Here is a 26,171-nt window from a genome sequence, read left to right on the forward strand (position 1 = left end):
GAAGTCTTTCTTGCCATAAAGCCTAAACTGTTCTCATTGTAGCTTTCACCTGTTGCCTCTGGTTTTGTACTTGTTACAACTGGAACAAGTTTGAACCTTTCTTCACAGGATAGACCTTCAGATATTTGAAGACAACTATCATGACCTTCCTGAGTCTTCTCCAGCATTAAACGTCTTCAATTCCTTTAACTAGTCTTCATATCACATGAATTCAAGACCTTTACCATCCTGATTGCCCTCTTGGACATTATACAGCTTATCAATATACTTCTTTTTTTTTTTAAACTGTGGCACCTAGAACTGAACACAGTATTCCAAATGAGGTCTGACAGGGCAGAGAGTGTATGACTGTCATCTCTCTATTCTTAGGAGACGTACCTTTCTTATTGAAGTCTAAGATGTTATTAACTTTTTTTGGCTATTCATATAGGTATAGGGGTAGGGATTGGACTTGTAATTTCATTTGTGTAGTTAAGTCCTGAGGGAGACACCTCACAATACAGGTTGTCACCGTCTCTGAAACCTTATAGCCTTAGAGAGTTGCCTAGGACACAAAGGGTTTAGGTGACTAGTATGTGTCAGAGGAAGAACTTGAACCCAGCTTGTCTCGTTTTCCAGCTCAGCACTTTGTCAACCCTTTGTTCATTTAGACATGCTTACCTTTCACTAGAGACTCTTTGCCACAATGATTTTTGAACTATTAACAACTACTTTTTGAGTCTGGCCATCCAACCAGTTCTGAACCTATATAATTAGATTTTTGTTCAATCCCGTATCTCTCCATATACTTTACAAGAATAACATGAGATGCGTTATTGCAAATTTTGCCAAAATCTAGCTAAACTACATGTACAGCATTCCATTTATCTGCTAGTTTAGTGATCATGTAAAAAAAAAAAAAAGAAATAAGGTTAGTCTGGCATGTCCTTTGTTGTTTTTTTTTTTTGTGTGGGGCAGTTGGGGTTTAATGACTTGCCCCGGGTCACACAGCTAGTAAGCATTGTGTATGAGGCTGGATTTGAACTGAGGTCCTCCTGACTCTAGGGCTAGTGCTCTATTCACTGTGCTACCTAGCTGTCCCAACATTCTTTAATAGTATAAGTCCCCCTGGTGGGCCACCCCCCTCCCCCCCTCCGCACCCTTTCCTTAACCCTTTTTCTTTCTATTTCCTTCTTGGGTAAGATGTATTTCTGTATGCAACTGTGTGTGAATGTATATTCTACCCTTCTTTACTTCAGATGAGAGTGAGGTTCAAGTGTTGCCTTACTTCCTCCAATGCCCTCCCTCCTTGTTGTATAAATTTTGCACATCCCATTTATGTAAAATTCTCCATTCTTTCTTTCCCTCCCTCAGTGTATTCCTCTTCTCCACCTATTCTATTCTTCTTTTGAGGCCATAAAATTTTATCAGAATCACCCTCCAGCTCCTCTATCTGATTAGACTCCCTTTATGACCTCTGGTGATGATTAAGTTCTGAGGGGTTCATGTATCATCTTCCCATATAAGAATATAAACAGTTTAACTTTGTTTAGTCTCTCATGATTTCTCGCTCATGTTTATCTTTTTATGATTGTCTTGACTCCTGTGTTTGCATGTTAAATTTTCTATTCAGCGTTATTCTTTTCATCAGGAATGTTTGGAAGTCTTTTATTTTGTTAAAGGCCCATTTTTTCAGGGTTTTTTTTTTTTAGACTATTCTTGATTGTAAGCCTAGATCCTTTGCCTTGTGGAATACCATATTCCAAGTTCTCTACTTCTTTATGGTTGTGGCTGCTAAATCTTGTGTGATACTGATTGTGACTCTTTGATACTTGAATTCTTTCTTTCTGACTGCTTTACCTGAGAGCCATGGATTTTGGCTATAATATTGCAAAGAGTTTTTTTACTCTGGGGTTTCTTTCACGAGGTGACTGGTAGATTTTTTACTTTGTCCTCTAGTTCTAAAATATCTGTTGGTTTTTTTTTTAATAATTCCTTGAAATATGATGTCTAAGCTCTTTTTTTTGGTTGTTGTTCATGACTTTCAGGTAGTCCAGTTTTTCTTAAATGATCTATCCACAATCTGATTTCCAAGTCAGTTGTTGTGAGATATTTCATATTTCTTTTTTATTTTTTCAGTCTTTTGACTTTCTGTTATTATTTCTGGATGTTTCATGGAGTCATTAGTTCCATTTAGCCAATTCTAACTTTGAAGCAGTTATTTTCTTCAGTAAAGTTTTGCACCTCTTTTTCCAAGCTGTTAATTTTCTTTCCATATCTTTCTGCCCTAGCTCATGACTCTTTTCCCATTGTTTTCTCTACTGCTCTCACTTGGTTTTAAAATTTTTTTTTAGCTTCCTGTTTAATTCTTCAAGGAATTCTTGTTTGACTTGTGTACAGGCTGCATTTATCTTTGAGGCTTTGCTTGTAGATTTTTTTTTGAGTCATTATATTCTTCTCTGTTGCAATAATAGCTCTTTATTGTTGGGCTCTTTTTTTGTTTGCTCATTCTGCCAGGCTATTTCTTTTTTTATGTTTTAAGTTTTTTTATTAATTTATTTTGATTTGTCAATCACTTCCATAAGCTTTTGAATTTTAAATTTTTTGCCCCCTCCCTCCCGGCCTCCCTCCTCATAGTATGCTTCAATCTGCATTCAAATTCCATAGTTCTTTCTTTGGATGTGGATAGCATTTTCCATCATGAGACTTTTGGAGATGTCTTAGATCCTTGCATTGCTGAGAAAGGCTAAGCCTATCAACGTTAGTCAACCAGGTACCTCTTGACTTTGGACTTTGAATTAGGACTGGGCTTTGTTCACTTCTCGGGGGGGCGGGGTGGTCTGGCTTGACCTTATGTCCTCTTAATGTCCTTTTGCTGCTTTCACTGTTCTGGCTGGGGTCCTGAAAACTTTCAGTGCCCCCAGAGTGTTGTGATCTGGGGCAGGGTCTGTCCACAATCCTCCTTGTCTGAGTTCTTTAAGTTCCTGGCCCAGATTTGGGTCTGTTGGCTTGTTTCTGGTTGGGTATGTCATTATACTGCTGTTTGGCTCAGTCACTTATGACTCACTAAGAGGCTCTGGAGGTTCAGAATCCCCTCTGGTCTGGGACACTGCTCTCTTCCTTGGGTATCAGAACCACATAGGTCCCGTGTTCTTCCCGGAACTTGTTTCATGCTTAGCAAAGCCCCTTATGACTGCTCCTCTCTGCCCTGGATCTGTGACCCAGCACTGGGTGCTGGATAGCAATGCTGCCAGAAGACACCCATTCTTGCACGTGCCTAGGTATCCCCCAGATCTCTTTCTCTTGTTTTATCTTGGCTTTCTCTCAGTCCCTAGTTGCTCAGTTAGTCCCTTGAGTCCCTTAGGTACAGCTAGGCCACCTTTTCTTGCGTTTCTTTTCATTAGTTCCTTTGATATTCTGGACTTTTTGTCCTTCCAGATGAATTTTGCTATTGTTTTTTCTAGCTCTATAAAATAATTTTTTGGTAGTTTGATTGGTATGGCACTGAATAAGTAAATTAATTTAGGTAGAATTATCATTTTAATAATATTAGCTCAGCCTACCCCTGAGCAACTGATATTTTTCCAGTTATTTAGATCTGACTTTATTTGTGTGAAAAGTGTTTGGTAATTGTGTTCGTATAGTTCCTGGTTTTATTTTGGCAGGTAGACTCCCAAATATTTTATAGTGTCTGCAGTAATTTTAAATGGAATTTCTCTTTCTATCTCTTGCTGCAGGGCTTTGTTAGTAATATATAGAAATGCCAATGATTTGTGTGGATTTATTTTATAGCCTGCTACTTTGCTAAAGTTGTTTATTATTTCAAGTAATTTTTTACTTGATTCTCTAGAATTCCTAATTATACCATCGTATCATCTGCAAAGAGTGATAGCTTTGTTTCTTTGCCTATTCTAATTCCTTCAATTTCTTTTTCATCTCTAATTGCTACAGCTAACATTTCTAGCACAATATTGAGTACCAGTGGTGATAGTGGACATCCTTGGTTCACCCCTGATCTTATTGGAAATGCTTTTAGTTTATCCCCATTACATATGATGCTTGCTGATGGTTTTTGATAGATGCCGTCTATCATTTTAAGGAAGACTCCATTTATTCCTATGTTCTCTAGTGTTCTTAATAGGAATGGATGTTGTATTTTGTCAGATGCTTTTTCTGCATCTATTGAGATAATCATATGATTTCTGTTAGTTTTGTTGTTGATGTGGTCAACTATGCTGATAGTTTTCCTAATGTTGAACCAGCCCTGCATTCCTGGTATAAATCCTACCTGGTCATGGTGTATTATCCTCGAGATAAGTTGTTGTAATCTCTTTGCTAATATTTTATTTCAATTTTTTGCGTCTGTCTTCATTAGGAAAATTGGTCTATAATTTTCTTTCTCTGTTTTGGCTCTTCCTGGTTTAGATATCAGCACCATATTTTTATCATAAAAAGAATTGATAGGACTGCTTCTTCACCTGTTTTCCCAAAGAGTTTATATAGTATTGGAATTAGTTGTTCTTTAAATGTTTGATAGAATTCACTTGTAAATCTTTCTGGCCCTGGAGATTTTTTCTTAGGTAATTCATTGATGGCTTGTTCAATTTCTTTTTCTGAAATGGGGTTAAGTATTTTATTTCCTCTTCTGTTAATCTGGGTAATTTATATTTTTGTAAGTATTCATCCATTTCCTTAAGATTGTCAGATTTATTGGCATACAGTTAGGCAAAATAGCTTCTAATTACTGTTTTGATTTCCTCTTCATTGGTGGTGAATTCATTCTTTTCTTTTTTGATGTTGGTAATTTGGTTTTCTTTTTTTAATCAAATTAACCAAAGGTTTATCTATTTTATTGGTTTTTTCTTAAAACCAGCTCTTGGTTTTATTTATTAGTTCAATAGTTTTCTTAATTTCAGTTTTATTAATCTCTCCTTTGGTTTTCAGAATTTCTAATTTGTTATTTAATTGGGGATTTTCAATTTGTTCTGTTTCTAGTTTTTTTTTTTTTTAGTTGTATGCCCGATTCATTGATCTCCTCTTTTTCTATTTTATTCATATAAGCATTTAGAGATATAAAACTTCCCCTAAGGATCGCTTTCACTGCATCCCATAAGTTTTGGTATATTGTCTCATTATTGTCATTCTCTTGGATGAAGTTATTGATTGTTTCTATGATTTGTTGTTTGACCTCATTCTTTAGGATTAGATTATTTAGTTTCCAACTAATTTTTAGTCTATCATGGCCCTTTATTACATGTAATTTTTATTGCATCATGATCTGAAAAGGATGCATTTAATATTTCTGCCTTTCTGCATTGGATTGTGAGGTTTTTATGCCCTGGTACATGGTCAATTTTTATGTAGGTGCCATGTCCCTCGGAGGAAAAGATATATTCCTTTCTGTCCCCGTTCAGTTTTCTCCAGAGGTCTATCATACCTAACTTTTCTAATATTCTATTCACCTCCTTAACTTCTTTCTTGTTCATTTTGTGGATAGATTTATCTAGTTCAGAGAGGGGGAGGTTGAGGTCCCCCACTAGTATAGTTTCACTGTCTATTTCTTCCTGTAACTCTCTGAATTTCTCTTCCAAGAATTTGGATGCTGTACCACTTGGTGCATATATGTTTAGCAATGATATTACTTCATTATCTATGGTACTTTTTAGCAAGATGTAGTTTCCTTCTTTATCTCTTTTAATTAGATTTATTTTTGCTTTTGCTTTGTCTGAGATCAGGATTGCTACCCCTGCTTTTTTTAACTTCAGCTGAAGCATAATATATTCTGTTCCAGCCTTTTACCTTTACCCTGTGTGTGTCGCTCTTTTTCAAATGGGTTTCCTGTAAACAGCATATTGTAGGATTATGGTTTTTAATCTACTCTGTTATCTGCTTCTGTTTTATGGGAGAGTTCATCCCATTCACATTCACAGTAATGATTACTATCTGTGTCTTCCTCTCCATCCTATTCCCCTTCCCCCTCGTTTATGCTGTTTTTCTCTCCTTTTTTTCTTTTCCCTCCTCAGTAGAGTTTTGGTTTCAACCACAGTCTCCTTCACTCTGCCCTCCCTTCTATTAGCCCCCTCCCTTTTCTTTTCCCTTTACCCTTTCTACTTCCTGTAGAGTAAGTTAGATTTCTATACCTAACTGATTATATTATTCCCTCTTTGAACTAAATGTGATGAGAGTAAGGTTCAAACAATGCTAATCTCTGTCTTTTCTTTCCCTTTACTGTATTTGGTTTTTGTGCCTTTTCATGTGATGTAATTTGTCCTTGTCTGTCTCCCCCTTTCTTCTCCCAGTACAGTCCCTTTTCACCATTTAATTAGAGCTTTTACCATCACATCAAAGTCAACCTAAACGCAGGCCCTCTAAGTGTACCCCCTTTTAAACGTCATAATGACATTACAGTTCTTAAGAGTTATAGTTATAGGTCCATTGTTTTACCAATGAGGTATTTTATGTTTTCTTGTATTTTTTCATTCTTTTGTTTCTATTTGACTGATTCTTGCTCTCTCATAGAGTCATTCGCTTCCACTTGCCCCATTCTAATTTTTAACCAGTTGTTATCTTCTATTAGATTCTGTACCTCCTTTTCCATTTGGCCCATTGTACTTTTTAAGGAGTTCTTCTCTTCATTGAGTTTTTATGCCTCCTTTTCCATTTGGCCAATTCTATTTGTCTCTTTTTTTCCCAATTCTATTTTTTCAGGACTTGTTTTCTTCAATTAATTTTTGTCTTTCCTTTTCCAAGATATTGACTCTCTCTTGCATACTTCTCATTTCTTTTCCCAATTTTTCTTCAACCTCTCTTATTTGACTTTTAAAATCCTTCTTGAGCTCTTCCAAGAAGGCTTTTTGGGCTTGAGATCAGTTCATATTCCCCTTTGAGGTTTCATATGTGGGTATATTAACAATGTTGTCCTCTTCTGAATTTGTGCCTTGATCTTCCCTTTCCCCAAAATAAGAATCTGTGGTCATTTTGGGTTGCTGCTTTTTGTTCATGGTGTTTGCCTGTTTTCTGACTTTTTACCAAAAAAACCCAAAAATCTGTTGTGTTCTCCTGTTGGAGCGAAGGGGACACTTATCCAAGCTTCTTTTCCTGCTCACTGGGGCTTACTTGAATGTTTGGCTCCTGGTCAACTAGGCGTTGCACAGGGATGTTTCACTGCTGGTGGGTTTCTATCAGCCTGGAGCTTTCCTTCTGGAGTTGTGCTTCCCAGAGTTGTGTTGAGGCACCAGGTGATTTCACTGCTGGAGAGCTCCATTGCCCGTGGTCGTTTTCTGAGCTGGTGTCTACCAGTTCCCCTTCCTATATTGAGGCTCTCGGGGGTCCTAGTGTTAGCACTTGCCTGTTCCACCAACCTGGGTCTCAGAATCTCCCCCTGGTATGCTGAGGTGGGGCTTGCCACTGGCTTGCTGGTACATCTCCAATCCCGTTCTGCTTCTCCTCCCCTAGAGCAAGAAAGGCCTTTCCTGTTAATTCCCCAAGCTTCCGGGGCACAAGACTGCTGTGCCCTGTCTTTTTGTTGACTCAGTTTTTCCTGGGTTGTTATTTTTTGGGCTTTCAGAGGTCAATGAGGGAGAGTGAGAGCGACTTACTTCTTACTCTGCCATCTTGGCTTCCAGAAGCCCCGTTTCATTTTTCTCATCTGTATACCTTGCTTTCAGTGGGCAACAATGAGCATAACACAGTTTGGGCCTTTCTAATCTTCATTTTCTTGCCTGATACTTTATTAGTAATACTCTAGGTTCCTTCTGGCAGTGTTTTTTTGTGCCCATATGAATCCTCGGAAGTGGTGAGCTGCTATTTATTTTAATAAGTCTTAGGAAGCTCTATGTAGATTTTGAATAAATGTCCGAGGAAGACATTTCATTTGTGTTGTTATCAGGTTGATAAATAGTACTCTCAGTATGCTTGAGCAGGGAATTCCTCCAGCCTTTGCTGAATGATAGCTTTATGGCTCTCTTTTATGTCCGTTTTTGGAGGACAAGCAGCTTCTTACTTCACACAGTTTCAAGCTCCCTTCATCAAGAAGAGTCTCAAATTCTTTTTAGAATTTAATTGTACAAGTGTCTGTTTCATTCCTTTTTTCTGCTGTTGTTCTGTAACATCCTGACAAAAGTCAAGAATCCTCTCTTTCTGCTCAAATCTCTTTTTTCCTCCATTGAAGCCTTAACTTCTCTTTCCGTGGAATATGCAGATTTTTCATGTTTCATCCCCTTCTTCAAGCTTATATTTGGAACAAAGATAACAGTCACTCAACTCTGGCAGAAATATAAACATTGCACACTCAGTGTACGTCACTGCAATTTCCCCTAATCTTCATAATAGCTAAAATTATTAGCCTTTAAAAAAAAAGCTACTTGTAGGTGTTTGCATCTTAACCTTTTAAATCTGGTTAAACCTTTTATAGCCAATTATCTCTAATTAACTTTTGCCTCTTACTTATGTGACATTCCCATTCAACTTCCTTCCTTAGTCTTAACAACTGCATAACCATCCCCACCTACCCTTCAGCTTAAGACCATCCTCTTATCTGTTAAAATAAATAGGGAGTGACTTCTGGTGCCAAGATGGTGGAATGAGGCAGGAACTCCCTGGAGTCCTCCCAAATTCCCCTCCAAATACCTTAAAAATTACCTCAGACCTGATTTAGGAGTGAGAAGCAGCTTACCTGCTCAGCAGGAAAGGTCTCTGTGGGGTGGGAAGGGAGCACAGTAACCTGCCTCACAGCAGGGGGCCTACATCAAGCTCCAAGCCCTGAAGCAATCTACCAAAGAGGCACCACTCTCCAGCAAGCTAGCAATAGCCCTGGTAGCAAGTCAGCAGTCTGTGCTGCGCAGCAAGACCCCACTCCAGTGTCCGCATCCCCAGTTCAGACCACCAGCAGGGTCTCGCCCCCATTACTGACAAGTAGTGAGACCCCACCTCCAGGGCTGGCAAGCAGCAAGATCCCACACCCATGGGAGGCCAACAGGGAGGTCCTGCCTCCTAGTGCAAGCCAGCAGTTATTCTCTGAGACCCTGTGAAATACAGCAGCCAGGCCCTGAGCCCCCACACAAGAAACTTGAGACAGTGCAGGAGCAGAGCCCAACTCTCACATAAAAATACCAAATCACAAAATAAGCAGAAAAAAATGAGCAGAAAAAAAAACCAACACAAAAAAATTGACTGTAGAAAGTTATTATGGTGACAGGGAGGTTCAAGGCACAAACTTAGAAGAAGGTAACAGTGTCAAAATACATACATGCGAGGCCTCAAAGAAAAATGCAGTTTAGTCTCAGACCCAAAAAGAACTCCTGGAAGAACTTAAAGAGGATTTTTAGAAAGCAGATTAGAGAAGTGGAAGAAAAACTGGGAAATGAAATAAGAGTAATGCAAGAGAATCATGAAAAAAGAGTCAACAGCTTGGTAAAAGAAACATAAAAAAATGGAAACACATATAAAAAGTCACTGAAGAAAATAATTCTTTAAAAAATAGAATTGTCCAAATGGAAAAGGAGGTACAAAAGTTCACTGAAGAAAATAATTCCTTAAAAATTAGAATGGGCCAAATGGAAAAGGAGGTACAAAAGCTCACTGAAGAAAATAATTCCTTAAAAATTAAAATTGGGCAAGTGGAAGCTAATGACTCCATGAAAAATCAAGATATGATAAAACAAAATAAAAAGAATTTAAAAAAATAGAAAAATGTGATCTTTCTCATTGGAAAAACAACTGACCTGGAAAATAGATCCATGAGAGATAATTTAAGAATTATTGGTCAATCTGAAAGCTGTGATTTAAAAAAAAAATGCCTTCACAACATCTTTCAAGAAATTATCAAGGAAAACTGCTCTGATGTCCTAGAATCAGAGGACAAAATAGAATGGAAAGACTTCACCTGTCAACACCTGGAAGGAATCCCAAAATGAAAACTCCCAGAAACATCACAGGCAAATTCCAGAGCTCCCGGTCAAGGAGATAGTAGTGTAAGCAACCAAAAAGAAACAATTCAGATATTGTGGCTTTGTGGGCAGGATTACACAGGATTTGGCAGCTTCCACATTAAAGAACTGGAGGGCTTGGAATATCACATATAATATTCCAGAAGGCAGAAGAGTTAGGATTATAACCAAGAAACCCAGCAAAACTGGGTATAAACTTTCAGGGGAAAAAATGGATAGTTAACAAAATATAGAATTTTCAAGCATTCCTAATTAAAAGACCAGAGCTGAATAAAATTTTGATTTTCAAATACAAGACTCAAGAGAAATATAAAAAGGTTAAAAAGAAACAAGAAAGAGAAAATGTACGATTCAATAAGGTTAAACTATTTATATTCCAAGATAATATTTGTAACTCTTAAGAACCTTATTACTTACTATAAGGTCAATTAAGATAGTACAGATACAAGGTGACTGATGGTATGATACCAAATCCCCCCCCCATAAAAAAATTCAGGGGTGAGAAAGAAGATTGCACTGAGAAAAGAACAAGGGGAGCGATAGAATGGGGTCAATCATCTCACATAAAAGAGGTGTGAAAGAGCTATTATAACGAAGGGGAAGATGGGGGGTAATGGGGGGGTAAAGTTTGAACCTTATTCATCAGAATTGGCTCAAAGAGGAAATAACACATACACTACTGATACAGAAATCTAGCTTGCCCTAGAAGGAATTAAAAAGGGACAAGGATAAGAGAAGGAAGGCAGGGACTGATAGGAGGGAGGGTTGCTTGGGGGAGATAGTGATCAGAAGCAAATCGCTTGTGAGGAGGGACAGGGTGAAGGTGAGAGAGAAAGAGGAGGGGGAAGATAAACAAGTTAAAAATAGAATGGAGGTAAATAAAGTTACAACTACAAATGTGAATGGGATGAGCTCACCCATAAAAAGGAAGCAGATAGCAAAATGCATTAAAAATTAGAACTCTGGGAGATGAGCTGGAAACACAATCCAAGGAGCTATGACTGTGGTTGGCAGACTAGAGGCTCTGAAAGTCTGTACGGGCAACCATACCAGGGATCAGACCCTAGCACTGCATATATCAAGGATGCCTGCAAAAATAATGGAACACAAGGGGCACAAGGAGGTATTGGTGTCTGCTGGGGCCCAGACCATCATCTAAACATAAGTGGTACATATTCTGGATGACAGACAAACCAAAGAGCATCATTAGAAGCAGCTACCAAAGTGATTGAGCAAGCAAAGGCCCAAAATAAGGATAGACTTACTGTGTGCACAGACAACCAACTTATCACCAAAGGTATGAATGAATGGATTGGCAACTGGAAAGAAAGTGGCTGGAAAACAAGTAAAAATAAAGATGTTGTCCACAGAGACCAATTCACTAAGCTGGATAATATGACTCAGGACATGGATGTTGAAAGTATATATGTGCTCAGTCAAAAGTTGAAGGCAGTGCTGAAGCTCAAAGATTAGCCAGAGAAGCAACTAGAAAGAAGTGAGGAGACTCAACTCAATACTTGGAAATGGTGTTAAAGTGTCATTCTCTTTAACCCTGCAATATAATCTCCAAATTATTTTCTCTTTACCCTTCTCCCAACCTCCCCCTTGTGTTGGAGCTATCTTCCATGGCTCTCTTTGGTAATTTTTTTCTTCATATCCTTTCTCAGTTTTTCTATGTGCTATTTTTTCTTCAATACTATAAACAAAAAAAAAATACTATATACTATACTATAAACAACTATAGAAATTGTTCACATGTACTAACAATAAGAGAAAGGCAGATGTCCTCATCTCTGTCATACCCAACTGAACTCTGACTTGCTCAACTCTTGCTTCAGATCACCTAGAAACCAATCCAGACTGCTTGAATGCTCACATGACGTGGGGTAATGGGAGTCACCAATTTTTCCTTCAGGTAAAATGGACTAGGAAACAAACCTTGCCATCTGTACTTTCTAAGGACTTGCTGGCTTTATCATTTGCCCTTCTTGTCTGCCCTACAGTATCCCGATATCATCTGACCTTCTGACAATCTAAAGATGCCTGTCTGGGCCACATAATTTGCCCCTTTAGGGTGCATCCTTATGAATTTTAGGACTTAGAACTTTTAAAAGCTTTTTATTTACCCAGCAAGTGAGCTCTCTAATATGTTGTCTTCCCTCCCTACCCACCCAGGTGTGAACTTGACCACAGACTTATGTCTTTCTGTATTTGTCATCCATCCCCAGTACTGAGCATAGCACTTGGAACTTAGTAGGATAGGAATTCAATAAATGTTTTTTCATTTAAAAAAAGAAATCAGAACCCTACAATATGTTGTTTACAAGAAATATATTTGAAGCACAGAGACACATACAGGATAAAGGTAAGGGGCTGGAGCAGACTCCATTATGCTTCAGCTGAAGTTAAAAAAAAAAAAGTGGGATAGCAATCATGATCTCAGACAAATCAAAAGCAAAAATAGACCTAATTAAGAGATAAGGAAGGAAACTATGTCTTGATGAAAGGTACCATAGATAGTTAAGTCATATCAGTACTAAACATATGCACCAAGTAGTATAGCATCAAAATTTTTGAAGAAGTTGAAGGAGTTACAGGAGGAAATAGAGAATAAAACCATACGAGTGGGGGATCTCAACTTTCCCCTCTCAGAACTAGATAAATCTAATAAAAAAATAAACAAGAGGGGCAGCTCAGTGGCGCAGTGGATAGAGCACGGGTTCTGAAGTCAGGAAGACCCGAGTTCAAATCTGTCCTCAGACCAAACACTTGACAATACTAGCTGTGTGACCTTGGGCAAGTAACTTAACCCCAATTGCCTCACCAAAAAAAACCAACCAACCAAACAAAAAAAAATAAACAAGAAAGAAGTTAAGGAGGTGAATAGAATTCTGGAAAAGTTAGATATGACAGATCTCTGGAGAAAATTGAATAGAAAGGAATATACCTTTTCTTCAGCAATACATGGCACCTACACAAAAATTGAACATGTGGTAGGGCATAAAAACCTAACAACCAATTATAGGAAAGCAGAGTGCATCCATTTCTTATCACAGTGCAATAAAAATTATTTCAATAATAGGTAGTGGAAAGATAGATTAAAAATTGGAACCTAAATAATCTAATCCTAAAGAATGAGTAGTTCAAAGAACAAGTTGTAGAAGTAATCGATAATTTCATTAGAGAATGACAGCAATGAGACAACACATGAAAATTTATGGGATGCAACCAAAGCAATATTTAGTGAAAAATTTATATCTCTTATTGCTTACATCAATAAAATAGAAAAAGAGCAACTCAATGAATTGGTTATGCAATTAAAAAATTAGAAAAAGAACAAATTAAAAATCCCCAATTAAACACGAAATTGGAAATCCCAAAAATCAAAGGAGAGATTAATAAAACTGAAAGTAAGAAAACCATTGAACTAATTAAATTAGAAGCTGGTTTTATGGGGAAAAAAACCACAAACTAAGAAAACAGATAAACCATTGGTTAATTTGAAAAAATGAAAGGGGTGAATTTACCACCAATGAAAAATTAGAACAGTAATTAATAGGAGTTATTTTGCCCAAATATGTGCCAATAAATTTAAGAATCTAAATGAAATGGATGAATATTTACAAAAATATAAATTGCCCACATTAGCAGAAGAGGAATAGAATACTTAAATAACCCAATCTTAGAAAAAGAATTGAACAAGCCATCAGTGAACTTCCTAACAAAAAAATCTGCAGGGTCAGATGGATTCACAAATTAACTCTACTATTTTTTTTAATTAAAAATTTTTTTTTCTGTAAAACATTTCCATATTAATAATTTTGTACAAAAGGATTTGAATAAAAGAAAAAAATGAAAGAAAGTGAAAAATAGCATGCTTCAGTCTGCATTTAGTCAGTATCGATTCTTTCTCTGGAGGTGGATTGTATGCTTCATTTTTAGTCGTTTGGTATTATCTTGCCAAGTCATTCATGTTCTTCATTGAACAATATTGCTGTTACTGTGTACAATGTTCTCTTGGTTCTGTTCACTTCACTATGCATCAGTTCATATAAGTCTTTCCAGGTTTTTCTGAAATCATCCTGCTTGTCATTTCTTACAGAACAATAATATTCCATTACAATCATATACCACAACTTGTTTAGCCATTTGATGAGCATCCCCTTAATTTCCAATTCTTGGCCACCACAAAAAGAGCTGCTATAAATATTTTTGTATGTGTGGATCCTTTTCCCATTTTTATGATCGCTTTGGGATATAGACCTAGAAGTGGTATGGGTCAAAGGGTATGCACAGTTTGATTGCCCTTTGGGCATAGTTCCAAATTGTTCTCCAGAATGGTTGGATCAGTTCACAGCTCCAACCGTGTATTAGTGTCCCAGTTTTCCCACATCCCTTCCAATATCCAATATTTTCCTTTTTTGTCGTATTAGCTACTGATGGGTGTGAGGTGGTACCTCAGACTTGTTTTAATTTGCATTTCTCTGATCAATAGTGAATTACAGCATTTTTTTTATGACTATAGATAGCTTTAATTTCTTCATCTGAAAACTGCCTGTTCATATCCTTTGACCATTTATCAATTAGGGAATGACTTGTATTCTTATAAATTTGACTCAGTTCTCTATATATTTGAGAAATGAGGCCTTTATCGGAGACACTGGCTATAAAAATTGTTTCCCTGCTTTCTGCTTCCCTTCTATTGATTGCATTGGCTTTGTGCAAAACCTTTTTAATTTAATGTTACCAAATTATCCATTTTGCTCATTTACCTTTTCTTATGTAACTTGTCTTTTCTTGCTATTTTCTCCTTTTCCTTGATTTTACTTCTTCATGTTCTTACTCATTTTTCTTAACACTCTTTAATACTTTCACATTCTTCCTTGAGCCTTCTTGAGACTCTGGGCTTGAAGATTGTTTTTCAGATTTTCTTTAATTTCTCCTCACTTCTCTCTTCCCTTCCCAAATTCAGCCTCTCATCTGCTTCACTACTTTTTGAATCCCTCCAAGTCACCTACACAGTTTTCTTCTACTTACTTGGCTCAAGTCCTTGTCACTTCTCCCAGTCTTTCTTCCATAGAAACCAGAAGTAAAAATAAAAGTACAAACAGTTGGGGCAAAGCAAGGACCTTTTGATGCTCATCCCATGTTAAGGATTTTTTTTCAGTGATTCTGAAATCATTTGAAAACACATTCATTCTATTATTCTAGACCTTACTTATAAATAAGTGGCAGTCCTCACCTGAACTTATAAATGGGGCTATACAGAGGCTTACTTTATAGACTACATAACAGCACAGATTTAGACCTGGAAGGAACCTCAGAGATCAACTTGAGTCAAGCTCCCTCATTTTACAGATAAAGAAAATGAGATTTGAAAAGGTTACTTGCTGACGATCCCACAGGCAGCAAGTAGCAGAGCCAGAACTCAAACCCAGGGTCCACACTGCTACCATTTGTCACAGAAATCACAAGTTCTTAGGATTAATCTGCATTGACATGTTAAATAAATTAGAAACAATGTGAGTTATTAAATCTAATTATTTAGAATATTAATAGTAATAGCTGATTTAAGTTCTGTTTAAGTAGAAAAGTTAGAAATTAAAAGACAGATTCCCCCAGTAGGTAAGTCATCTAAGGATGTGAACAAAGAATTGCAAATTATCAACAACTATATGAAATAGTCCCAAATCACTAACAATAAGCAAAATATAAATTAAAACAACACTGAGGTTGATATAAAAAAAAGTGACTATGCTGTTAATTCTTTTTCACCCAGAGGTTCCACTACTGAGTCTATATCCTAAAAAGGCCAAAGATTGCTAGTTATTCATATCAGCACTTTTTTTTTTTTTTTGGTAGCCGCAAAGCACTGGAAATAAAGTAGGTAATGGTCATTTGGGGAGTATTTTAAAAATTGTGGTGCATGAATATAATGGAATATTATTGTGTTATAAGAAGTGGCTGATATGGGGAATTTAGAGAAGCATGGGAAGATTTGTATGAAGTGATGCAGAGTGAAGTAAACAGTATAAAAGAACAATATAAACAAACAAGAAACTTTAAAACTAAACACTGTATAATTATAATGACCAATCTTAGTTCTGAAGACATGAGAAAATTTACATTCTTTTGTTTTTTGGAGAGGTGTAGGACTGTGTGTGTGTGTGTGTGTGTGTGTGTGTGTGTAAAATCAGTTTCAAGCTGTTTCAATTGGTTTTAATTGTTTTCTTTGTTGCAAAGGAAAGCTCACTGTTGTAAAGGAGTATTGATGAGGGGAGGGGTAAATACAGAAGACTGATATAAAACAAAAACACTAATAAAACTTTAAAAACATAAAAATAAGAAAAAATGTTGTAAAAATTAAAAGGCAGCTAATCTTAAATGAAGAGAAAGCCATGAAACCTAGATAGTAATTGTGATTATAATATCTGAAATTACCAGACATAGTGGTACTAGTGTTAAAAAGAGTAACTCATATTTTTTAGACTTTAAGCAAAAATTGAGGTGTAATTTTTTTTAACATGTATGTAATCTTAATATGGTTCTTTTTCATCCTAGAGCATCAGAAAAATCCTTTGGTATCATTTAATCCTCACATTAGTCAATTATAAAAATCAATGAAGCCTGTGTAAGAACTTAAGACTTACTTATTTTTTGCACAAGTTAATATTCTTCATATACATTATTAGTAAATAAGCGTAATGACAGTATGCAATAAACCCAACATAACAGCCCTTTTAGATTTTGGTATTGTTTTTTTTTTTTCCTTTAAGGTGAAGCATCTGTACTGGCTACCTTCTCTGTAACAGTAGGAAAAAAACAAGTTCCTGTAGCTGGCTGCAGAGTCCAAAAGGGACAATTAGAAAAAAAGATGAAATTTAAATTAATTCGTAATGGATGTGTTATTTGGAAAGGTAAGTAAAAATTGAGTTTCCTTGTCTACATGTAAGTTTTTCCTCTTGATAGACTGCAATATTCAACAGAAGTGGTACAGAACCAAATGTTAAAATTGGATTCGGTTTTTTTATGACTCATATGATTACAATCTTTTAATAATTCTCCTCAAGCTATTGACTTTCCATTTTTTTTTTGGTTATAATAAAATTTAGTCTTGGACTTTACCTTAAATAATCTCATCTCCTGGGACTTGGAAATCTTTTTAGTTTTTCTTGTGATAGTTATTTCCTTTGTAATTTCTGTTTTTAGTATGAAATGTGCAATGCTCTGTTACTTTTCATTAAATATCAAAAATGGTTTTTACTGTCACCATTGGAAGACAGCTAGTATTTAGGTTGTTTGGGTTTTGTAATCATCCTCACTTGACAGTAAAGTAACCTAAGTTAAGAGGTTATATGACTGACTTCCAAAGGTCACACAGCAGGTTAGGAGCTTAAGAAGTATTAAAATTCTCCTGGTTTCTATATTAGGAGTGTTTCTACTATACCTCAGTTACTTAAAGACATAGATACGTCCTCCAGAATGTTTTCAAAAAGATCCTATCTAAAGGGTAATGGTTAAATGACTTATGTCAACCATAAGGGATATTGTCAGTTGATTCTTTGTCCCTATTCTGTTCAGTATCTTTATCAGTGAATTGGATGAAAGCATGTGGCATGCTTATTCATTATGCAGGTGACAGAGCAAGGAAAGACTAGTAAATAGATTGGATGATAAAATTGGGATTCCCTCCAAATCTCAAATTGGAACAAATTGAGTAATTTAATGAGGATGAATAGTCTTATACTTGAGTTTAAAAAACCAACTGCACAGAAACGAGAGATAAATAGGATAAGGATTTGGGAATTATAGAGGCCAGTGAAAGCTTTTCAGTCATAGCTGTCACATGTAAAGAACTTTGACAAGCTGAAATATGGCCAGGATTACAAAGGCACCTGAAACCTTTTCAGGTCGAAAGAACTAAGGTTGTTTAGTCTGTGATAATTAAGCCTGGAAAAAATTTATGGAGAAATGATAGCTTTGATTGCTGTCTAAAAGTATTTGCCACATCTTAATCTTAATGCCTTCCCTATGACCTTATCTTGTTTTTCCTAAGTTTGTAATTGTTTGCATGTTGTCTCCCCCATTAGACTGTTTCTTGCCTTTCTGTATATCCCCAATATTGAGCTGTGTCTGGCATATAATGTCTATTGATTTGCTGACAATCTTGTTGAAGAGGAATTAGGCTTGTTCTATTTAGCCTTAGGAGCTCTGGACAAAGCAGCATATTTAAGCTTAATGTAAGCAAAAATTTGCTAACCATTGAGTGAGATAAATGGGCTACCTTTGAAAAAATAAGTTCCCTTTCACTCAGTCAAGTGGAACCCAAAGTTGGGGATGGGGTGGGTAGCATTCATGATTCAGATAGGGACTAGACTTAAGTCTGAAATTCTGATTTCAAAGATGATTTCTTGAATATACTGTTAAATCTACCTACCTAATGGCTAGTATATTTTATCTTTTAGGATTGTTAACTTCACTCAAGCATCATAAAGATGATGTTTCAGTCATAAAAACTGGCATGGACTGTGGTCTAACTTTGGATGAAGCAAAAATTGAGTTTAAGACTGGAGATGAAATTATTTGCTTTGAAGAGAAAGAAGTTTTACAGAAGACTTCTTGGGATCCAGGATTTTGAACTGTTACATTAAAAAAAAATGTAACTGAACATATTAATACTTTGCTTTATTTATCATAGAGCGCCTTTATGTATTTTTTACTTTAATGCTTTTGGAAAAAAAGTGTTGTAAATTACTGTGTAAGTAGTTTGTAGCTATGTTTGCCGTTTCATCGTCATTTGTTGGATACTTTCAAATCACATCTTCTATTGTGCCAAAAGAACCAGTCAGTTCAGTGAAAAAAATTTGACCAAAACCCAGACTATTGTCTCAATTTCTCATTGCCTTTATCTTTCATGTAAAATTTTAAGAACACTATATGCACTGAAAGACATAAGTATAAAGGGCACTGCTCTGGTTTAAGTCAATTAAGTCTCTGGTTAAAAGTCAAAGTCAATGTTTCCTCTAGTTAGTTGCTGTTATTTGTGTTCTGGTCTGTGTTTGTGGCTCAGGCACTTTTTCTGCAACTTTAGAGTGCCCTGAAGCACTGTACAGTTAAGGTACTTGGCCAGGGTCAGGTAGTCTGTGTCTGGGGTCATCAGAGTCCGGATACAACTGAAAAAAACAGTCCAAGCCTCCTCTTATTTTATAGATAGTCCCCAGAGTTAAGTTAGCTCTGGGACGAGTCATTTAAAAAGGATGCAGAACAAGAACCACTTCTCTTGATTACTATACTTCTGGTACCTCTCAGACACCTTAAAGTGCCAGAGAAGTACAATTAATGTGCTATATCAAGATTATTCATGCTTTGAAAAGTATTCTTAGATGAAACATCTTTACCATCAGCCCGACATATAAGGAAAAGAAATTCATTGTATACCCAGAGCATTTTTCATCTAGATAGCAAAAGCTTGCCCCGTTGCATATAAAACGAAGGTTCAGAAGTTAGCTATTAAACTGACCTTTTCAATATAGTAAATAAAGAGTTTCAAGAGTTCCATTTTAAATAAGTAGATCACTGAATCCTGAGAAACTGAAATGTAGCTAATAGATTTAAAGCTTAGGTGGCATACCTACAGGGCTGTTGCAAATTAAATTTATTTTCCTCCCCCTTGAAAAGCAAAGCCCTTTTAAACAAACATGCATAGTCAAGCAAAACAAGCATTGACCACATACAGAAATTTCACCCATCAGGAATCTGACAGGCTTCTTAATTTTCATATGGCACTAGAATGGTCCTTTTATTAAAAAAAGCCCCTTCAAATAAGAGTAAACCAACTTCTCAGTGGTAACACCTTTATCATGTTCCAGATTCCCATAAAGGTAAAGCACACACACATAACAGCAGCAAAGAAACTGTTCTGAGCCATAAGCTTAATGCTTAGGATGACTTAAGATGAACAGGAACTCATTTAACACACAAATATGGAATAAACCTAATAACTCGAAAAATAGCTGATTATTTTTTATTAACACATATACATTTACTTGTCTTCTGGCTTGTTGAAGCAGTAGGTTAGACAACACTTGCCACAATAATGTCTGTCAAAATGGCTAGCCATAAAGACCCCAGCACCACATTCATCAGAAGGGCACTCTCGCCGAAGGCGGCTAATCTTGCCGTTCTCATCAACCTACAAAAAAGTGAAAAAAATGTTTAAGAAATCTTTTTTAACATTTAAAAAATGCTCAATTTACTTAAATTTTCTTATTGTTAATTCCTCTTGACAAGATTTTGTTATCATACAATTCGCCCCAAACCACCCAAAGTTCAGAAATTCCATGCTGTTATGACGTTTATTTTTTTGCCTCCCATTTCAGAAACTCAATTATCAAATTGTGAGTAAAATATATGTCCAAGTGCAACAGCATTTCCAATCTAAAAGACAAAAGTTCCCATGTAGTAGGCTTAAAGTTTTAAAATAAATGCAGAAACCACTCATTTGGCCAAAAAGCACCACATATCTCTCTAGGAATACAATTCCTTGTTGACTTCGAATTGGAAATATTTATTTACCTTATAGTATTTCAGAACTGCAAGCTTAACCTTCTTTCTCTTATGCTTGTTCTTTTTGGGAGTGGTGTAAGACTTCTTCTTTCTCTTCTTGGCACCACCACGAAGCCTCAGAACAAGATGAAGGGTAGACTCCTATTTAACAGAACAAGTACACTAGCATTAAGTATCCAGATATTCACTATAAGTCATTTTTAGTATTCTTGACATTTTATAAACACTAACTGCACTACATAAATATGAATATAATTATGTTAACAAACTTGAATCACTTAGATTTCCAGCAACTTAGCATTCCAGGGCTAGAAAAAAATTTCAACTGAATGTATTTGTCAATTTCTACCTTCTGAATGTTGTAGTCAGACAAAGTTCGACCATCTTCCAGTTGCTTGCCCGCAAAAATCAATCTTTGTTGATCAGGGGGAATACCTAATAAAGACAAAGCCCAGAAATTTGCTTGATGTTTTAGCACCTTAAAAATTAAAAGCCTTTTAATCACTTTTACCTCCCTAAAACAACTTTGTTGCCTTCCTTTACCACTCCCAGATTTGCTCCTTTTATTACCCCCAAGATCAAATAATTTGGCTTTTAAAGTTCTTTTCCACCTGGCCCCTCCCTAATTTTCCAATCCTCTTACACATTACCCCCCCCCAGTGCCACGTCCCTCTAACCTCCTTTGATCCAGTGACACTGCCCTCTTTACCATTCCTCGAATAAGGGACATTTCTGCCTTTTTCACTGCCTCTCCCATCTTGACCCCTTTCTGAATTCTCTACTTCCTGGCTTCTCTTAGATCCCAGATAAAACCTCAAATAATGCAGAAGCCTTTCCTAGTCACCACTCTTAACACTACTGCACTCCTCCGCGATCACTTTTAATTTATTTCATCTCTACCTTGTTTTAAAATAGTTAATTGCTCGCTGTCTCCCCACCTTAGACTGTGAGCTCCTTAAAAGCATGGGCTGTTTTTTTTTTTCCTCTTCCCTTTTTGTATTCCCAGTGCTTTAAACAGCGGCTGGTGCATACCAGGAGCTCGAAAATAATGACTGATGACTTGCACACAATCCTCCAGAAACAACTTAAGTCTCTGGGTCAACACCGGTGAACAAATGGAGGAAAAAAGGTGCACAACTTGCCTTCCTTATCTTGTATCTTGGCCTTGACATTTTCAATAGTATCTGACGGTTCGACCTAAAAATAAAATAATTTCCTAGTTTAAACCACTTCCCCCAGGAAATTGGCACCCTCTTTATAAAATGTTCCGGGTCTTCCTGGTAGGTAAACACCCACTACCAGTAGAGACGAGAACTGCATTAACTATGCCGGAGTGTCTACAGGTTATCAAGGTCCCCGGGCACGAAATACGCCCGCCCACAGCCCCACTCCGGCTAGAGATCGGAACCCGCCGGTTCCACGTGCTCGGAGCCCCAGGGTCCATAGGGTAAAAGAGAGCCGTCCCCGCGCCGGGGCCCCGGCGCCAAGTTCCGGCGGGTGAGGTCTGAGTCCCAGACCCGGGGCTCCCGATCTCAGCCCTCGAGGAAAACGTCTGGCTCCCAAACCTAACCGCAGACCACGGCCTCAAGAAAGAACCTCAAAAAACCCCGGACCCACTCCAGAAAACGAGGCTCTAGATCCTCGCCTCCCCATCCCCTCAGGCCAAGGCGGTCGGTACCTCAAGGGTGATGGTCTTCCCCGTCAAAGTCTTAACGAAAATCTGCATCGTGGCACTGGGTCCACCTGAAGTGAGAGGAAAGGTAAAAGGGATGGTCAAAGGCAGCGGGTGGGAAGCAGGGAGGCTCCGCCACGGACGGAGCGCAAAGCATGCACACACTCACCCGTTGATGGCGGATCCGAAAGAGAGACCGCCCCGCCAACTCACGGGGTTTCCCACAGCTCCAGCCAAGGACCCTCAGGTGTTAGGTGACGCTGCTAAATGCCTGATTAAAATGCCGGAATGTGTTTCCTTCCCCCTCCCCCCCGCCCCTACTACCCATTCTGGACGCACTTTTTTTTACCTAAATCTTCTGAACTTTCTTGACCCGATAGCTTTAAAAAAGTCTTCTAACAAGAAAATATTTCCAAAAGCTACGATCATAATTAAAGACCCTTATAGGGTTGAGCCGGAGACGGCAGAAGGAGAAGGGCCTTTGTCGGATCCGGAGGTCTTGAGAGAGGTGTATTCTGGGAATTGTAGTTTTCCTTCGATGGTTTCTTCAGTCCGAACTGCTCTTCCCATGATGCAGTTCAAGGAATCCGGGATCCTAGGTTACGAACTCCTTCCGCCTCCAGTTACTGGCGATCAGTGTTTGACGCCTCGGTTCTCAGGTGAGGAGAAGCAGGAAGTGGAGGAATAGAAGGCAGGAGGAGGAGGAAGAGGCAGTCAGGAAGAGGAAAGAAGAGAGAAGGAGAAAGAAATGGAGGAGCAGGATTTGGAGGAGGGGATCGAGAGAGAAGGAGAAGGGGCTCGGGTGGTACCTGAAGGGGTCGCAGCCCGAGTCAGGCGTGCCCGAGGGCCCGAAAATACCGGGGAAGCGGGGCCGGCATGAATAGAAAAGGGTGGAAAGATGTCTTCTGTGTCCAGATCTTAGGTAACGTTGTGAAATATCAGAAAATTCAGTAACCTCTGGGCCATCTCCATTTTGTGCCTTCTCCAATCCAGCAACTCTTCTGCTCCATGCATTGCACCCATGACCTCCGATGCCCCTGATCCGTTTAAAAAAAAAAGTGATAAATCAATAAAACTTTAAAATGAATTAATTTGTTATTTATGGTAACACCTCAAAGTTTTAGGCTTCCAAATTAGCACGGAATAGCGGGTGCCATACATGAGAATCTTCTTCTAAAATTGGGGAAAAGGCAATTTTGTTCAGTCTTTTTAACTTGATCTTCGCCACAACCCTGCATAATGGGTGCTAGCGTTCTTATTTTGCAGATGAAGAAATTGAGACTGAGAGAGCTTAAAGTGACTTGTCCAGGGGAAAATGACTTAAAGTGTCGGAGGCAGGATTGGAACTGAGGTCTTTCTCACTCCAAGTCAAGCACTCTATGCTCCGTGCCACCTAGCTGCTTCTCTCTTTTATCTGTGATTTGAACACTCTTAAAGTAAGGATTTCATAGATTTTTAGACTTTGAACGGACATCAATGGCCATCAAGTCTGATCCATACCTGAACTGGAATCCCTGTCCAGCGTATTCAGGTAGTCATCTAGCCCCAGCTTGAAGATCTCCATAGCTCTAATTGTTAAAATGCTTTTCCTGACATTGAGGCTAAATTTGCCTTTTTGCAACTTCCATCCATTGTTCCTCTTGCCATTTTCTGTAGCCAAACAGAACATATCTAATCCATCTTAAGTCTTTTCCTTTTCCATTTTTTCCATCTTCTGGCTCTTACTAAGACTTGGTTCCTTCCTGATGACACAGCCTTTCTGGATACCCTTTCCAACACAGGTTGCGGGTTTCACTCAGTCCAACCCTCTCCACTGGTTGAGGTAGGGATAATTGAAATACTCCTTTCTCCCCATTGCCACTTCAGAGTTCTTCCTCTACCATCATCACTCCTTAACCTTTTCTCCTCAGAGGTTCACTCAATCCATGTGTACCAGCTAGGTGATGAAGTGGGTAGAGTGCTGGCCATGGAGTCATAATGGCCTGAGTTCAAATTTGGTCTCAGACATTTACTAGTTGTGTGGCCCTGGGCAAGTCATTTAGCCTCTGTTTGCCTTAGTTTTCTCAACTGTATAAAATGGGGTTAATACTAGCACCTACCTTACAAGGTTGTTATGAGGACAAATGAGATAATATTTGTGAAGTACTTAGCATAGTAGGTGCTATATAAATGCCTGTTTCCCTTACGTTACCCCATCAGAATTCTGGTTGCTGTTGTTTACTGACCTCCAGGACATGCCCCTCCCCCCCTTTTTTTTAGTGAGGCAGTCGGGGTTAAGTGACTTGCCCAAGGTCACACAGCTAGTACGTGCCAAGCGTTTGGTCTGAGGCCGGATTTGAACTCAGGTCTTCCTGACTTCAGGGCCGGTGCTCTATCCACTGCGCCACCTAGCCTCCCCCCCTTCTTTCTTCAATGAGTTCATTGCCTGGCTCATAATCTTTTTCTCCTGCACAACTCCTATCTTCAGATTAGGAGACTTCAAAATACATATTGGTACTCCCTCAAAGACCCTAACCTCATAGTTCTTCAACGTATCATTTCACATGACCTACTCCGCTGGATCACAACTACAAAACAGAGATGGTTACATCCTTGATCTTGCCATTATCCACCATTGTTCCAGCTTCCACGTTCATGAACTCTGCCGTTATCACCCCGAGCATGGACTGTTGCAATAGCGTGCTAGTGGGTTTGCCTGCTTCAAGTTTCTTCCCACTCTAGTACAATCCTCCATTCAGCCACCAAAGTGATAGAGATGGGAAAATGGGCAGATTGGAGTTAATAGGTATTGGGATTTTTATGGTAATAATGTCTGTGAAATCTTCCAGTTGATATCCTCCCCTCTTTCAGATAGCTGGAGGATCAATACCTCAAAACTACTATCTCTAGCATGGACTCCCTACTTTGTTTAGTTCGACAGCTCTTACCATCTTTTATATTTTGCTTAGTGCTTTTTTGGGGTATCGAGGTGATGCAGTGGATAGAGTGCTGGGCGTGGAGTCAGGAAGACACATACATCTTCCTGAATACAAATCTGGCCTCAGACATTTACTAGTTGTGTGACCCTGGGCAAGTCACTTAACCCTGTTTGCCTTAGTTTCTTCATCTGTAATATGAGCTGGAGAAGGAAATGGCAAACCACTCCAATATATTTGCCAAGGAAACCTCACATGGAGTCACAGGAGAGTCAGACACAACTGAAACAACTGAACATTAGTGCTCTTTTGACTTCCTCATACAGGACACTGGAAAATATGATTGTAGAGGTCAAATGTAGTGGATCCATTATGATTGATGGAGAAAATAATTTATTATGATAATCTAGGCCAATGGTGTCAAACTCAAATAGAAAACAGATCTCTGCAGGCTGCATATTGACTTAGAAAACCACAAATTAACATTATCTTTGTTGTATTTTTATTTTGTTAAATATTTCCCAGTTATATTTCCCCCACTTTATCTATTTATTATAAGCTTTAATGATATTTTCTGTTTCTTATATCACCATTATATCCCATGTATCCTTCCCTTTTCCTCTCCCAAAGAGCCATCCCATGTGACAGATAATATTTTTGGAAAGAAAAAAAGTGAACACAGATGATTGGTACATTGGAAAAATTCCAATAACGTGCAGTGTGTAATATCTGTGGCCCTTCTACCTTCTCACAGGGGTAGATTGAAGGTATCTTCTCTTGTGTCTTCTTATGAGTCTTACTTGATCTCTTTTCCCCCAAAATTCTTTGTTTTTATTGTCTTTTAGAAAGAAAAAAAAAGAACATTTCCATGTATGCAGCAGAACATAAGAGAGGATTCAATATAAAACAATAAATTTCCATTTCAAGCAAACCTATATAATAAATACTACACATTGTTTTCAAAGCTACCCAGCTTTTTTTTTTTTTTTGCTTCCTTCTAGGTTTTCTTTTGTTCTCTGCTGAACACTTTTTACTTTACTTTTTTCACTTTACCCCCCCCCCCCCCCCCCCCCCCCCCCCCCCCCCCCCCCC

General features: G+C 38.0%; 3 protein-coding genes across 3 annotated transcripts in view; 2 read left to right on the forward strand and 1 right to left on the reverse strand.

The window, feature by feature from the left end:
- Window positions 1-18,594, forward strand: part of MTIF2 (mitochondrial translational initiation factor 2) — a 50,967-nt gene extending 32,373 nt beyond the window's left edge. Inside the window, exons 14-15 of the mRNA XM_027865013.1 lie at window positions 16,703-16,843; window positions 18,392-18,594. Coding sequence (XP_027720814.1) covers window positions 16,703-16,843; window positions 18,392-18,564 — 314 coding nt within the window. The 3' untranslated portion in view covers window positions 18,565-18,594. The remainder of the gene's footprint in view (window positions 1-16,702; window positions 16,844-18,391) is intronic.
- Window positions 18,595-19,934: 1,340 nt separating this feature from the next.
- RPS27A (ribosomal protein S27a) lies at window positions 19,935-22,374 on the reverse strand. Its single transcript, XM_027865152.1, has 6 exons — window positions 22,334-22,374; window positions 22,171-22,235; window positions 21,635-21,689; window positions 20,842-20,927; window positions 20,502-20,633; window positions 19,935-20,118 (listed from the first exon to the last, which is right to left on the reverse strand). The coding sequence occupies exons 2-6, from the start codon at window positions 22,216-22,218 to the stop codon at window positions 19,969-19,971; spliced, it is 471 nt and encodes a 156-aa protein (XP_027720953.1). The 5' UTR covers window positions 22,219-22,235; window positions 22,334-22,374; the 3' UTR covers window positions 19,935-19,968.
- A 377-nt stretch (window positions 22,375-22,751) lies between these two features.
- CLHC1 (clathrin heavy chain linker domain containing 1) overlaps window positions 22,752-26,171 on the forward strand; it is a 50,560-nt gene continuing 47,140 nt past the window's right edge. The window contains exon 1 of the mRNA XM_027865068.1: window positions 22,752-22,823. The gene's annotated coding sequence lies outside the window, so the exon portion shown is untranslated. The remainder of the gene's footprint in view (window positions 22,824-26,171) is intronic.

This window comes from Vombatus ursinus, unplaced genomic scaffold, assembly GCF_900497805.2.
Source record: "Vombatus ursinus unplaced genomic scaffold, bare-nosed wombat genome assembly UNPS02014778.1, whole genome shotgun sequence".
Lineage (NCBI taxonomy): Eukaryota > Metazoa > Chordata > Mammalia > Diprotodontia > Vombatidae > Vombatus > Vombatus ursinus.

What these genes read in the sequence shown, in the direction of transcription:
- RPS27A (XM_027865152.1), bottom strand. Translation starts at nt 22,218, where the DNA reads ATGCAGATTTTCGTTAAGACTTTGACGGGGAAGACCATCACCCTTGAG. An exon ending in GGAAGACCATCACCCTTGAG is followed by an intron (nt 21,690 to 22,170) that starts GTACCGACCGCC and finishes TTTTATTTTTAG; the next exon opens with GTCGAACCGTCAGATACTAT. An exon ending in CAAGATACAAGATAAGGAAG is followed by an intron (nt 20,928 to 21,634) that starts GCAAGTTGTGCA and finishes TGTCTTTATTAG; the next exon opens with GTATTCCCCCTGATCAACAA.